Genomic DNA, 14,636 nt, shown 5'->3' on the forward strand with positions numbered 1-14,636 from the left:
TCACCACCAAACCAGTATTACAATAAATGTTAGAGGGGCTTCTTTAAGCAGAAGAAGATAAAAAGAAATAAAAAAAATTAATAACAACATGGCAATAACTACATATCTATTAAAAATTACTTTATTTATTTTTTAAAGATATCTTTTTATTGATTTCAGAGAGAGGAAAGGAGAGGGAGAGAGAGAGAAAGAAGCATCAATGATGAGAGAGTCATTGATCAAGCCCGCAACCCGGGCATGTGCCCTGACCCGGAATCGAACCCCGATCGCCTGGATCCCAGGTCGATGCTCAACCGCTGAGCCACACCCGGCTGGGACAAAAATTACTTTAAATGTAAATGGACTACATGCTCCAATCAAAAGACACCAGGTGGCTGAATGGATAAGAAAACAAGACCCTTCATATGCTGCTTACAGAGAATCCCTACAGATTGATAGATACACAAAGACTGAAAGTAATGAGACGGAAAAAGGCATTTCATAAAAATGGAAAAAAGAAGAAAAAAAAATGCTGGGGTAGCAATATTTAAGAGACAAATAGACTTTAAAACAAAGGCTATAACAAAAGACAATGAAGAACCTGATACTTCCACTTCTGGGTATTTATCCAAAGAAACCCTAACACTAATTCAAAAAGACATATGCACCCATATGTTCATTGCAGCATTATTTATAGTCACCAAGATATGAAAGCAACCTAAGTGTCCATCAATAGATGAGTGGATAAAGTGGTACATATATGTAATGGAATAGAACTGAGCCATAAAAAAAGTGAAATCTTGCAATCTGCAACAACAGGGGTGGACTTAGAGGGTATTATGCTAAGTGACAAAGAAAAACAAATACCACTTGATTTAACTTATATGTGGAATCTAAAGACCAAAATAAATGAACAAACAAAACAGAAACAAATACATAGATAAAGAGTCTATTTTGATGGTTGCCAGATGGGAGGAGAATTGGGAGACAGATGAAAAGGGGGAAGGGATTAAGAAATACAAATTGGCAGGCTATAAAAATAGTTATGGGGATGTAAAGTACAGCATTGGGAATATAGTCAGTAATATTATAATAACTATGCATGGTGTAAGATAGGTACTAGATTCATCTGGGTGATCACTTTGTAAATTTTATAAATGTCTAATCACTATATTGTACACCTGAAACTAATAAAATATTGTATGTCAAGTATAATTGAAAAATAAAATATTTTAAGAAAGTACAGGAAAATGAAATCCTAAAGGTACCGGTAAACATTAGAATAAGGGCTAGCGACTGGGTAGAAACCACAGATAAGACTTAGTGGAATATAAGGAAACAGCCTAAGTTGAGAACGGGATAACATGTCAAGACTACTGAAGTGAAGAAAATCATACCTTTGCAAATGAGCTGCACTTTACATCTAAGTTCAGTGAAACAATAATTTCCCCCATGGGATGGGACAGTGCTTCAGTGTCACGGAAGGCAGACCTCTTGTTTTGCAACCCCACCATATGTTGAGCCACAGACTCAGTCCCTGAACATCTAGCACAACATTTGGAAGTTGTGTGTGATGCAGGTCAGATTTTTCCTCCTTAGAAATGTCAAGTCTCCATCCCTAGCCCCCTCAGTCATTTTGACATTTAAAAATAATTCTCACAAATGTCCTTCTTGATCCCTGGTGGGAAGTACTGCGCCTGTCAGGAACCACTGCTCTAAGACTTCAGGTACCTGGCTCCTGTCATTCTCTGCACCTCACTCCTACCACCATTTTGGGTAACTGCAATACCCATGTGAACACCCTTCGAAACACTAGCCTCTTACTTCTCTGATCCTGATCTCTAGTGACCTTTCTCTTGTTCACTTACTGAGCAAACCTTGACTCTGCCATCACTAGGAGCTATTTTATTACTAAAATATTCAATTCAAGCTTCCCAATATGACTTCAATCTCTGTTCCTTTTAGATCTCTCACCTATTATCACAAGGACCTGTGTGGTTTAATTTTTTTTCTTTTTATCTATCAGCCTTCAATGTCTTCACTTCCATAGAGCACAATGTTTGCTACTCTTTTGCTAATATCATCAAATATCTTATGCATTGTTCTTTTCTCACACTTGCCAAGGAAACCTCCAGTCTAAGCTCAATCTTCATATCTACGCATGGATTACTGAGTGCAGAAACCCAATTCAACTCTGGTGCCGTAACACCGTACATTCAGGCTCTCCGTATACAAACTAAGGCCTTCGTACTCTCCAGCAATTATTCCGTTTTCCTTATCAACTGTATTTCATACTTATTATTGGTCATTCCCATCCTTGACTGTCTTGTCTAGTCACACTTGGGAGCCTCCTTGTTACTTCTCTCTTACATACCCCTATAATCAAACAATTGCCAAACGCTGTCAACTTTACCTCCTAAATATCCCTCACATCTAAGATTCTCCATTGCCACTGTGGCCACACTGGCCCAAGACACCACCATTTCTGATTGCTTTCCTGGTCTCTGCACCACATCTGCTCACAGGCCACATTGCTCCATCATTACTCAGCAGCCAGAGGTCTTTACTAGGAGCTCTTCTGATCCTGTCACTCCCCTGCTTAACATTCTTGGAAATGTAGTTTCCAGTGGCTCTTCCAAAAAAGAAGAAAATCTTTACATGGTTTGCAAGGTTCTGCATGATCAGATCCCTGTCCTCCTGCTTCGAAGCATATGCTCTAGCTGCTCTCCCTTTCCCTTGAAGCCCCATGTAATTCTGATAATGCCCTTCAAGCACTGCTCAAACAGCTCTTTCTCGAGAAAATCTCTCCTGACCCTGTTGCTCATGTTTCTGTTTTATATTATCAGAGCATCCTGTACATCTCCCTCATAATACTTAAAAATCTCAATTCCATGACTGGACAAAACATTGTTCAATGGCCTATCTCTCCTACCAGACAGAGGTGGTGTGAGGGCAGGAATCATTTTATGTCATTTAAAGTCTCCATACAATAAGCCCTCAAACATCTGCTGAATGAATGACACTTCCAGTGTTACTATCATCACCTCAGAGAACATAGAAGCCAACAAGTGCAATGTCTTCAAAATCCTTCTATAACTTACGCATCTAGGCCCATCTCCCAGACCATCCTTTATCTTCCTCTCTGGTCATACACTCTTATGCCTTCTGAGATTTTTCTTCTTAAATCTTTTCCTTGATTGCTTTCGCTCCTTTCCCTCAGCACTTAAAATTACTTCTCTCCTACCTTAAAACAAGAACAACAATAAAAAACATACCAAAGTCTCTAATCCTATGCTCTTCCAGCTGCTGCTCACTCCAGGCTCTACCATCCTGGTACAAGCTTCTGTCATTTCTCACCAGCAGCTCATTCTTCTTCCACTGTGCACAGAATCAAATGTAAATTCTCTAACAGGTTTATACAGATTGCATGTTTTGAGCTACACTTATATTTCTATTCTTCACTCTTGCCACTCCTTCCTTTACATCACACTCCAGCTACATAAGATTTCCACTGCTTCCTGAAATGTGGCAGGTTCTCTTTTGAGTTGTTGAGTCCTCCTCACATGATACTTGCTTTTCCAAGAACACCCTGTCCTCTCTTCACGTGCTAATTCTTGCTCAAGATTCAGCTTAGACACCTGAGGGAATCTTCCCTGAAGGTTTAAATTTGGGTCGGCTACCAAGTTTATGAGTTCCTTGTACTCTCTCTCCAAAGTTATCCTCTAACAGAAGTGAGCTCTGGGAAAACAGGATTCATCTACTTGTTCACCAGTTGTTTCCCCAGCTGGTAAACTATAGGCACTTGTTAGTTTGTCTTTTTTATTTAAATTGTACTCAGTAATTATGCTGTTGTGGACGTAAAACTATTTGTTGAATGAATCAAAGGAGTGGGAGTTAAAGGTAAAAAGCATTTGCACCTAGAATGCCTGGATATTATGGTTAGGTAATGTGTTCAAGGTCACTAAGATGGCAGAGTGACATCTGAACTTGGCTATTTCGACCTTAAGATAAAGAGAAGCAGAAGGGAGGGTGACAAATCCAGCTCTGAATAGTGAGTTTAAGGAAAGGAAGCCTATCTATCTAAACTCAGACAAGGACTGCAATGTAGTAGAGAGGCCAGGGCTAGGGTGCCCTTGTGAATACAGTCACATCAAGGTAAAACTTGAGACTGAGAAAAGACGAGATCTCCAAAGGAGAGGAAGAAAGTGATAAGTATTTAGTGACTGTCTACAAAATGCCAGACCCTATTGAGGGCTTATGTATTTTATATACTCGAAGATACAAAAAAATATTTAAAGTGCTAAAACTTACTCTTTCAAATAAATAGAAAACAAATGAGAAAAACATGAGGCATTAAAATAGAGCTCCATTCTCTGTACCGAGGACACAAAACCAATTACATATGCTCAAAGAAAAAGACGGAAGCAAACACTAAAACTTAAATAGCGGGTCCTTGCCTACCATCCCATGATGACCTCCCCTCCCCTCCCCGCCACACACACACACACACACACACACACACACACACACACACACACACACACACACACCCCCACCCACCCCCCACCCCACCCCCCCAGGACAAAAAGGCATGGTGTGAATTTACTGTTTCTTCAGTAGGTCTCAGCTCTGGAGGGTTTCCCAGAGTGTGAGATACTTTGCTGAGTGAGAGTCTACCTTTTTTCTTTTCCTTTTTTTTATTTCTTCTACTACCCATGTCAAAAAACCCCAATGATTTATTTTAACAATGGAGGAAACAGTAGGTATGTTTCAATTAGTGGGGAAAAGTATGCTGTCTCTAATGTGATGGCCTTAAATTTTGACTATAGCCAATTTTAGCCCTTCTATAACCTAACTCTTTGTAGTGAGCTTGCTGCACTGCACACTCATGGAGTATGCCAAGAATGTTCAGTGGCAAATGATTATATCTGAAAAATTTTCCCTAGATTAGACTTGAGGTCATCAACTTCAAAGGTGGGAGTATCATTACAAAAAGGTAAAAATAGGGATACAATTTCAATCATTCTTACTACAAAATTGCCCAGAAGGCCTACAAAACAGCATTTTCCCTGGCAGGCCCCTGGCTCAATCCTGCAATTTACACTGGAGAAGTTCTACAGTTTCTCCTCTTTAGATCTTGACATTAAGACCATAGCTTAGACCCACATTCCTGTCCTGTCTCTTTCTCTCTGGCTAGGCATAAATTCACATTTTTAGTTGGCTGGTTTATATTTAAAATACAAAATGTTTATACTGTAGTCAACTTAGGATACAACCTGAGAGTGTCATTTGTGTGCCTCTGCAATGGGACAGATTCATTTCCCCTTCAATATATAATATATAATTTTTACAACTGGTGAAATACATTTATGCATATATATTTAAATAAGTTACTCTATAGCTTTCAGTTCTACTTGTTAATGATAAAGAGAAGCAAAGAACACTATCTAGCACAGATTTAAATCACAAAAAGCATAAAATTTAAAAATATTAAAAAAAAAATCACAAAAAGCAGGCTTTGGGACAATAATGATGATGAGGAAATGATGAAGTCATGTGTCATGTGGTTACGTGGCAGTCATGTGTCATGTGGTTACGTGGCAGGCATGTCACATGGTTATGCACACCATTCCTACTCCTCAAAACATCTCTGCAAAAAAGGGATTATCCTCATTTTACAGATGAGAAAACTAAGACGATCAAAGGTTAAGTAATTTTTCTAAGGTCACGCATATGAAGTGAGGTTTAACTGGTATTCAAAGCCTGTCTGTCAGACTCTGAAGTCTACATTCTTTCCACTCTACCTATTATCTTATCAAAAGAATGCCAATAAAACAGGAACTCGGATAGCCAGTTGCTCCATTGTCTGTTTATGGCTAATCCGTAACTTCACAGAGCTTTTCACCCTGTTCCAAACTAACCCACACTTTAGGTGGTGATGACTATCTGTGTTTGTGGAACAAGAAAAGTTCCTGGCTACAAAATGTGGCAGAAGCCCAATCCGGGGATCTCAAAACTCATTCTGTGTAGAACCTCTGAGAAGTCTAAACTCAACTTCATGAAGATGATGTGCATACCAGGTCTGGGCAATACATATTGGGCACATCTATCAGGATTCTTGATTCAGGACTGAAAAAAAGCAAATACAACCATGATTTACTTGCAATGATGTAAATAAGGGCCAAAAAAGCATTAAAAATTTTTTTGAGATCACTGATTTGAAATGCAGGCAGTAAAATAAAGTTGATGTGCTTACGAGATTTGAACATAAAAGCATGTTTCTTTTTAAAAATTTTAAAAAATATATATGTTTTTATTGATGAGAGAGAGGAACACTGATGAAAGTGATGAAAGAGAACCATCAATTGGCTGCCTTCTGCACAGCCCCTACTGGGGACAGAGCCCACAACCTGGGCATGTGCCCTGACTGGGAAGTGAACCAGTGACAGGTACATGGGATGATGCTCAACTGAGTCACAAAGGCCAGGGCAAGACTGTTCCTATTCAAACGAGAAATGTAAGTATTTCTGTTACATTTTTGTTTGTTTTTTGTTAATTCTCACCAGAGGGTATTTTTTTCCATTTATTTTTCGAGAGAGTGAAAGGGAGGGGAAGAGAAAGAGAAACATCAATGTGCTCTCGTATTGATTGGTTGCCTCCCTGATGCACCCCGATGGGAGCTGGGGATTGAACCTGAAGCCCAGGTACATGCCCTTGACTGGGAATTGAACCCATGACCCTTTGGTGTGCAGGCCGACACTCTAACCACTGAGCCACACTGGCCATGGTTCTGTGACATTTTTAAAAATTTCATATGAATTTACTAAATTACTTTGTATGCAAATTCTGGGAAGAATAAAACCATGTGTATCAATCCCCATTAGCTGAAATTCTTGTAAAAAATGTGTCAATTAAGATCATCAGATCTTATTATTATTATTAATTACTTTTGTGCATTTAATTAATAAATCCTTCCTGAAAGTAGAAAACTTGTATTTGATTTTATTAATGGTTCATTCACTTCAGCCAAAGAAATATAGTCCATTTAGGGTATCAATTAAATGATGCTAGTTAAGTTTCTAGTTAAAAGTTTATATTTAAGAAAATAGTCACATTTTTAACTGCAAAAAAATGCCTTTATTTTTATTGGAACGGGAAAAAAATGTAAAAATCCATATGTAAATTCACAGCCTTCATTTATGTAGGAGCATTTAGACATATACTGCTTTAAAATATCAGTACGACAATCCTAAATTTAAAAAAATTTTATGGTCCCTCTCTAGAGCAAAAGTGCTTCAACCATCTCTACTTATTTGTGTGTTAAGATCCTGAGTGAATGATTATGTACTAGAACAATAATGTATTACTAATGTGAATATAATTTAATAAGATCAATAAAATGTGGGATATATTTTTCAATGACACTCAGGTAGTCTACAAAGAATAAAGTAATTTTCATTTGTAAATGTCCAGCAAAAAACTTAGTTGTAGTTTTTCTTAAGGCTAATGAGCATCAAATTGAATTTAATAATGTAAATATAGAAGTGTGTTACCTTACACATGAAAAGACAATAATCTTTGCTAAAGATAATAGTGCTAACGATTTGAGAAAGGGAGATACAGGTAGGTGCAAATAGGCCAAATTAGTTGTAACACATTAGATATTCATGTAACAGTCATAATGAATTAATGATAAAATCCATTATAATCTGGGTTTGTGTCCAACATTAAATTATATATTAGAAAGAAATCTGTTGTTCTACCAAGTACTATTCACTTTTGCTACTAATTTTTGTACATCTTGGCACAAACATAAAAATGGCATATTATGTGGAAAGCTGCTGACATAGGTGCAGCTTTCCTATGTTTACCTCCAGTGTACCTGCACTGCTTAACATAAAAATTCTCCCACATTTCCCCAGACATTTTTATGGTATTGGCCAGACTTGTTACTCTTACCATCCAGAAAAAAATATCAGAATTACTGGAGTCTGCCATAAATATCCAAACTGCTTTTGTTACCTGAAAAAACATACTTAACTCATTTGATTTACTGCAGACAAATCAAGCAAAATCTCTAGGTATCGCTCAGATCGGACACATGTTGTAAAAAGCCTACTTATATTGTAGCACTATTATTTTTGTTGCTCTAGGCATAAAATAAAAACACCCATGCTATTGTATCTGACTCATAGTCTTATAATAATCTCACTAGTGGGTGGCTGGATTTTTGGGTTGGAGAGTGACAAGTCTGTTTATAAAACTAAATTTAAAGTTCCCTTGGAATCAAACTGTATAGAAAATGTAGCAACTTAGCAATAAGCCCTGAAAGAGGCTCAGATTTTCTTTCTTCTGTTGGAAAGAAAAATACTATTAGAGAAGCGTCACTTGAATGCTAATGTCAGAAAAAGAAGAAAGAAAAGAAAAGGGAAGTGGGAAGCTTGCTGAAAGAGCATCATTTTTCCAAAGCAGCTATTTATTCTATATTTATATAAACTAAGTACTGTCTCACCTTTATCTCAGGGCTATGACAAAAGTGCAATAAAATTAAAAGATCAAAATAAAACCACTCCTGTCCTCCTTAGCTACTTAGAAGAGAGCACAGACAACTTCCTGACCAGAGTCTGTTCAAAAATTCTACCTTTTGAATGAAGTACCACGATCTTCTGATTCAAAATCACAAATTCCCAATTCCTCCAAATCTTCTCGGCTTTAACTTTCTTCTTTTTTGTTTTATTTTTATTAATTTATTAATTTTAATTTTTTATTAAATTTATTGGGGTAACATTGGTTAATTGGCTTCAGCTTTCTTCTACAGTATTTATCACAGTCAAACAACTATTCAATTGACTTTATTATCTATTACTAATTTATTATAAATATGTTTTTTGTGTATCTCCTCCCATTAGAATGTAAATACCACAAGGGCAAGAATGTTTGTGTTGTTCACTAACAAACCCACATGCTGAGGACAGTGTCTGGTGCAGTGGGTGCTCCATAAAAATCAGCTGAATAAACATAACTGTAACTGATACCCAGAAATTAAGCTGGAGTATAAACATTTAAGATGAACCAATGGCATAAAAGGCCAACTGAGATTCTAATAAAGATCATATTTACCTCTCATATACAAGGATTATAATTTTAAATCCATCACACACTAATAAATCCAATGATTACTTTGGGAATTACAGGTGTCTATATAAAATCCTCTAGAGCAGAATAATTCCTTCAAGCCTTCAAAGGTCAACAAAAGCTATGGGAATTCTAATAAACATATTAACATTTACATTTAGTTTTGAGTTACCTTTCTCTCTGCTTTATGTGGGAGACATGACAGTCTTATAAGTGTCTATTCAAACCACCTCACAAAGCAGTCTTTACACAGCATATAAGATTCAGCACAAAGGAGGGCAGAAGAGTACTTAGTGCTCAAGCTAGGAACAGGAAACATATAGAAAGGTTTATTATTAGTTTCCCGTTATGCCTTGTAACCAGACAGAACAAGTCACAAATTGTCTGAATATCCACAAGACGAATTTTTGTTCTTCTTTTGGCTTAAGCTATAAAGTGTTTTATAGTTTTTTAACACTAAAACTTTCTCCTGTTCCTTCCCTGCAAACACATATATTATTGGCTTTATTACATTACCTTTTAAAAGTCAGGTTTCACCAAAGATAAAACTTACGTAGAAAAATGTACTAAATGTCTGACATTTTGTCTTAACATACTTTTTGGAAAATACTTTTAAATGCAAAAGGGAATATAACATAAACTGTCACTTAGATGTTTTAGTGGCTGAAATGTGGCTTTTGATCAAGCTCAGTCTTCCACTGGCATATTTTTGCCATGTTAACAACTTGGGCCATTTTAATTTCCTGAACATTAAGTCCAAGAATAAAATCGTGCAATATTGTGGTAAGAATACAGAGAAAATAAAAACTATGTACCTTCTTAACAATATTTATCTAATAGTTTCCTGGCAAACACCATTATCCCAATGGCTTTGAAAACACTGAGAAAAATGAATTAGGCTTGAGGAAGACACGATGCTTATACTCTTTCAATATTTCTACACATGCTGTAAAAACCAAGGAACTATTTCCTAAGTATATGGTCTTTACAATAATGAAAAGTAAACAGTTAATTCAGGAACAATCCAGAATTTCCAAAATTCAAGTCCACTGCTTGATTCTCTCTTTTATATGATAAACTGCTAAATAATCTAATTTAATTTGTAAGTGTTTTAAGTACTAAGGTTTGAAATCAGCAGAAGCCTATGCTCACTTTATATTTTTAGTTAATACAGAAGAGCTATTTTTTATTAAAGCCTAACTGAGGTGCTAGGAATTGGTCTAAGTCTTTGCAAAAACAATTTCATTTAACACTCAAACAAACCTAGAAAGCAGATGCTCGTATTGTCTACATTTTTCAGATAAAGAAACAGATGCCCTGAGAAAATTTGGAATGTCAGGTGTCACAGGGCTATTGAAGAGCAGAACTGGCTGGAACGCAGCTTGTCTTGCCCACGAGCCTCGCTTCTCACCATCCCTACCACCTCATCTCACAGGATATAAATTCTAAAATTCTTATCCTACAAATGTGCCACACATACAAGCTGAAAGGTTTTCTGAACAATGACCGCACCGAAGGAAGCAAATAACAGGAAACATTTTGAAGAACAGTTACATACAACAATCTTGGCTGTCACTTTCCACTATGGAAGATCATGCTCCACAAAAGACCACAGCGATGCTAAGAGTGGGAATTAAAAAATTAAAAATTACATTATACCAGAAATTGCTCCAAAATAGGGAAATAAAGTGTCAGGGGCTGAACAGTTTCAAATAGTTATTTTTCTTATAAGAATTTTAGAATAAAGGCTGAAAATAATAAATTAGTTGATTGAAACAGACAAACCAAATCTAAAACATCACTGAACAAATCCTGAACAGCAAATTAAGACAAAACCAAAGGCTTTAAAACCATCATTTAAACACATGATCACAAAGTACAAAACAAGAGTGATAGCAGAATAAATTGCAGCCAGTTTACCACCACTAGCAAAAGAAGGTAATGGCAACTGAACCCATTCCAAAAGGCTTTCCTGTGTGCAGAGCCTCACTACCTTTGCATCCTAGCCAGCAGCAGTAGCTGAAGAGCAAAAGGCACTCCTGAGTCAGCCTGCGTATCTGGTAACTTGTGAGAGATCAGAAACTGCGTCAACAAGATCCCCAGTGACTCAACTTGTGTGAAAGTTTGCGAAGCCCTGGAGTAGAGGCTGGAGACCCAGGGGAACGGGAGGGCCCTCCCTCTGAGCACTGACACTGATGCTGTCTACGCCATCAGAAACCTACTGAGGGGCAGTCTAAAATCTGAAGGCAGAGCGAGACGAAGGTCAAGCCCGGGGCTTGTCCTTGGCGGGTGGGAGGATTACCCCAGGTGGGCTCCCCAACAAGTAAACAGACCGGAGATGGATAAAAACAAGGAAAATCGGCCTGGGATACTTTAGGGATGGCTGGTGAATTTTAAGGAGAGAGAAAGTGAAACGGTAATGACAGGTACACCGAGGGGCCATGCCTGGACAGTGCGGTAAAGAACGAACAGGGCCAGCGGGCCTGCCGACCCGACCTAGGGAGGCCCTAAGTGGAAATACTCCGCTCAAGGCCCTGAACAATGGAAGAGGTTTTTTTAGCTTGAAAGCTTCAAGCATGATGCTCTTTGAGGTGAAGTTCTTACTATCTCACTTATTTCATCAGAATTACACACAAACACAGACACTTACCAACCAAGACAACAAGTCTGTACTTCTCATTCATCTGTCGCCGATAGGGGGTCACTTCCTCATATGTGGGTATGTCGGCTGTATCATACTGATCACTCTTCTTGCATTCATACATGGATTTATTTGTTTTCTTATCTTTTCTACTAAGACGGAAGCTTCTTCTAAAACCAGCTGTAAATACAAAAGAAATTATTTCTAATAATAATAACTAAAAAAGAAACCCCCTAAAAACAAAAACCCTCAAAAAACCCTCAGTTAGGTCAGATTTTATTCGCCATAATATTGTTACAAGTGCACTTAGTAAGAGAACAAGAATAGAAGCTACACAAGTTCATTAAAGCAACAATTTATAAAAGAATCATCTAACATTCAAATATATAGTTATAATGATATGTTTTATTTGCTTCTACAGCATAGAGTTTACTTCAGTAATCAATGAGTAAAATAACTTATAAAGCAAAATAAGGAAGTTAGAAATCATAAGGATAATTTATCATGGACTGCTTAATAAACATATTTGATAAGAAAAAATTAAAAGCACTTAAAAAACATTTTAAATATAAATGATGGATTCTCTCATTCATAAACACTGGAGTATTTCATGTCATATTCTAAGCATAGCCAAACAACATACCTGGGACACAGACAGGATCTATTGTTAAATAAAAAGAAAACTAAATTAGGGAAAGCATACTGTCAAACAGGCCAATGCATGGGTTGGGCTACTAGAACCAGCTTGTTCCTAAAAGCAAGTTATTTAACTTACATGAGGCTCCAGGGGAATGGAATAATTGACTGAGCCTCAGGTCTTCTTCTATGGAAATTCTATGTTTTTATGATTTGAAGCCTACTGAAATTTGAAAATAAGTTTCATAGTGTACTCATCAACAGATCATATGATCTTTTGCTAAGATAACTTTTCAGGTATTTAAGTAAATTTCATGTCTGCTTAAAGTGCCCCCTCCAGCATGCTGCTATCACTTAACATGTGGGCTTAAAAAACTCAGCAAGAGTTCCTTTCCTCAGTCAACTCCCACTTTATTCTGCTTGCTTTTCATATTGTTGCAGTATTCTAGTTTTATTTCTTTTCTAGAATAGTGATATTCACCATACACATCATTCAAGAACTCATAAGCTGTGCAATCAATTGTTAACCAAACCAATCTATATAGTCTCTCAAAAATCCAGATTTTAAGACAGAGAAAACAGCCTGCTTATTAAAACATTATAGACCTAGACTGTTTTTCTCAGTGGTTACAGCATCAGTCCACTGAACCAGTCCCAGGTTCAATTCCAGCCAAGGACAAGTACCTCAGTTGCAGGCTTGATCCCCAGCCCCAGTCAAGGGTTGGGGTGCATGCTGGAGGCAACCAACTGATGTCTCTCTCTCACATCAAAGTTTCTCTCTCTCCCCCCCCCTTCCACTCTCTCTGAAAACCAATGGAGAAAATATCCTCTGGTGAGGATTAAAAATAACATTATATATATTCTGTATCAGCTCTAGAGTACAAAAGAAAATATTTTTCAAATATATAAAAATATATTATCTTTAAAAAGAATATTGATTCAATTTGATACATAGAAAACTTTAAAAATAAATCTATTTTATAACAAAATATAAGAATATAACTGTGAATTTTAGGGAACATAAAAAAATAATAATTATTACCATTGGATTTAAGAAGTTAATATGATTCAAAATAAAGGCAATATTAAGAAACAATTACTGATGACTATGGAGTTATATCACTCACCTTATAGATTCTGTATAGTAAAGATTAATCAACCCATTAAGAATAGGATGAAAAGTTAATCTAATATTCCTGTGGGCCACCAAGAGTCATTCTGATTTTGATGAAATATTCAGATTACTTGAGGGAAAGTATTTACAAAGGATTTGAAACAAGGAAAATAACTGCTCTAAAACTCATCAAAGATAAAGAGAAAAAAGTGAACCGGGTAAATAAGTGATGAAACACATTGGTGGGTTTTTGTTTTGTTTTCAATTTTTGCTTTAACACCTTTATTAAGATGTTAATTCACAAACTGTAACATTCATCCCTTTAAAGTGTACAGTTCAGAGAAACAAGATGGTGCCGTAGGTAACAGCTGCACCCGCCGCCTCCCGCAGCCACATCAAAATCACAACTGAAACACAGAACCACCGTCACTCAGAGCCTCTGAGAAATGGCTGCACAGAAGCCCCGCAACCAGGGACCCGAAGGGGCATCCAGACCGGGAGGAGGGGCGGAGACGCAGGCGGATGGGGCTGAATCGCAGAGATGGGCCGGGGGCCCACACCCGGTGCCCGGGCTGAAACCAGGAGGGAATCTCGGCGGTGGGGGTTTCCCGGAGTGAGGGGTCCCAGCCCCACAGCAGGCCCCCGGCCCAGGGCTCCAGGGCTGGGAAGAGATGTCCCCACAACTCCGGGCTGTGAAACCAACGGGGACTGTCCCTGAGGGTCGCGGAGGCTGCGGGAGCCCCAGCAGCTCCTCTAAAGGGCCTGGCACGGACTCACTCGGACGCTCCCTCTGAGCCCAGCGCAGGGCAGCAGCTGGAAAGGAACCTGGACACTTGGGGAGGAACTAACCTGCCTGAAATCCGGGCAGGAAGTGGAGGGCGGCTTCCTCCCAGGCAGAAGGGCTGGCGGAGGCTATTACTCCTTTGGCCAGTCCTCCCCGCCCAGAGCCCGCAGGCAGGCGCCATATTTGAATCGCCAGCACCTGACTCCCACCTTTGGCCCCGCCCCAGTGATACCAGGAGGCCCCGCCCCTCCCCACCTGCAGGCTCATCCAGGCCATTTCCAGTGGCTTTTCTGTGCAAGTGGCCTCTTGAGCCTCATGCTTAGGACTTTCCTAAAATCTCTCAAACA

General features: G+C 38.2%; 1 protein-coding gene across 2 annotated transcripts in view; it reads right to left on the bottom strand.

The window, feature by feature from the left end:
* MPP7 (MAGUK p55 scaffold protein 7) overlaps positions 1 to 14,636 on the bottom strand; it is a 289,619-nt gene that overhangs the window by 32,647 nt on the left and 242,336 nt on the right. For both annotated transcript variants that reach the window (XM_087823709.1, XM_087823717.1), the window contains one exon: positions 11,765 to 11,935. In XM_087823709.1, the coding sequence (XP_087679835.1) occupies positions 11,765 to 11,935 (171 nt within the window). The remainder of the gene's footprint in view (positions 1 to 11,764; positions 11,936 to 14,636) is intronic.

This window comes from Miniopterus natalensis, chromosome 1 (assembly GCF_054644295.1).
Source record: "Miniopterus natalensis isolate mMinNat1 chromosome 1, mMinNat1.hap1, whole genome shotgun sequence".
Lineage (NCBI taxonomy): Eukaryota > Metazoa > Chordata > Mammalia > Chiroptera > Miniopteridae > Miniopterus > Miniopterus natalensis.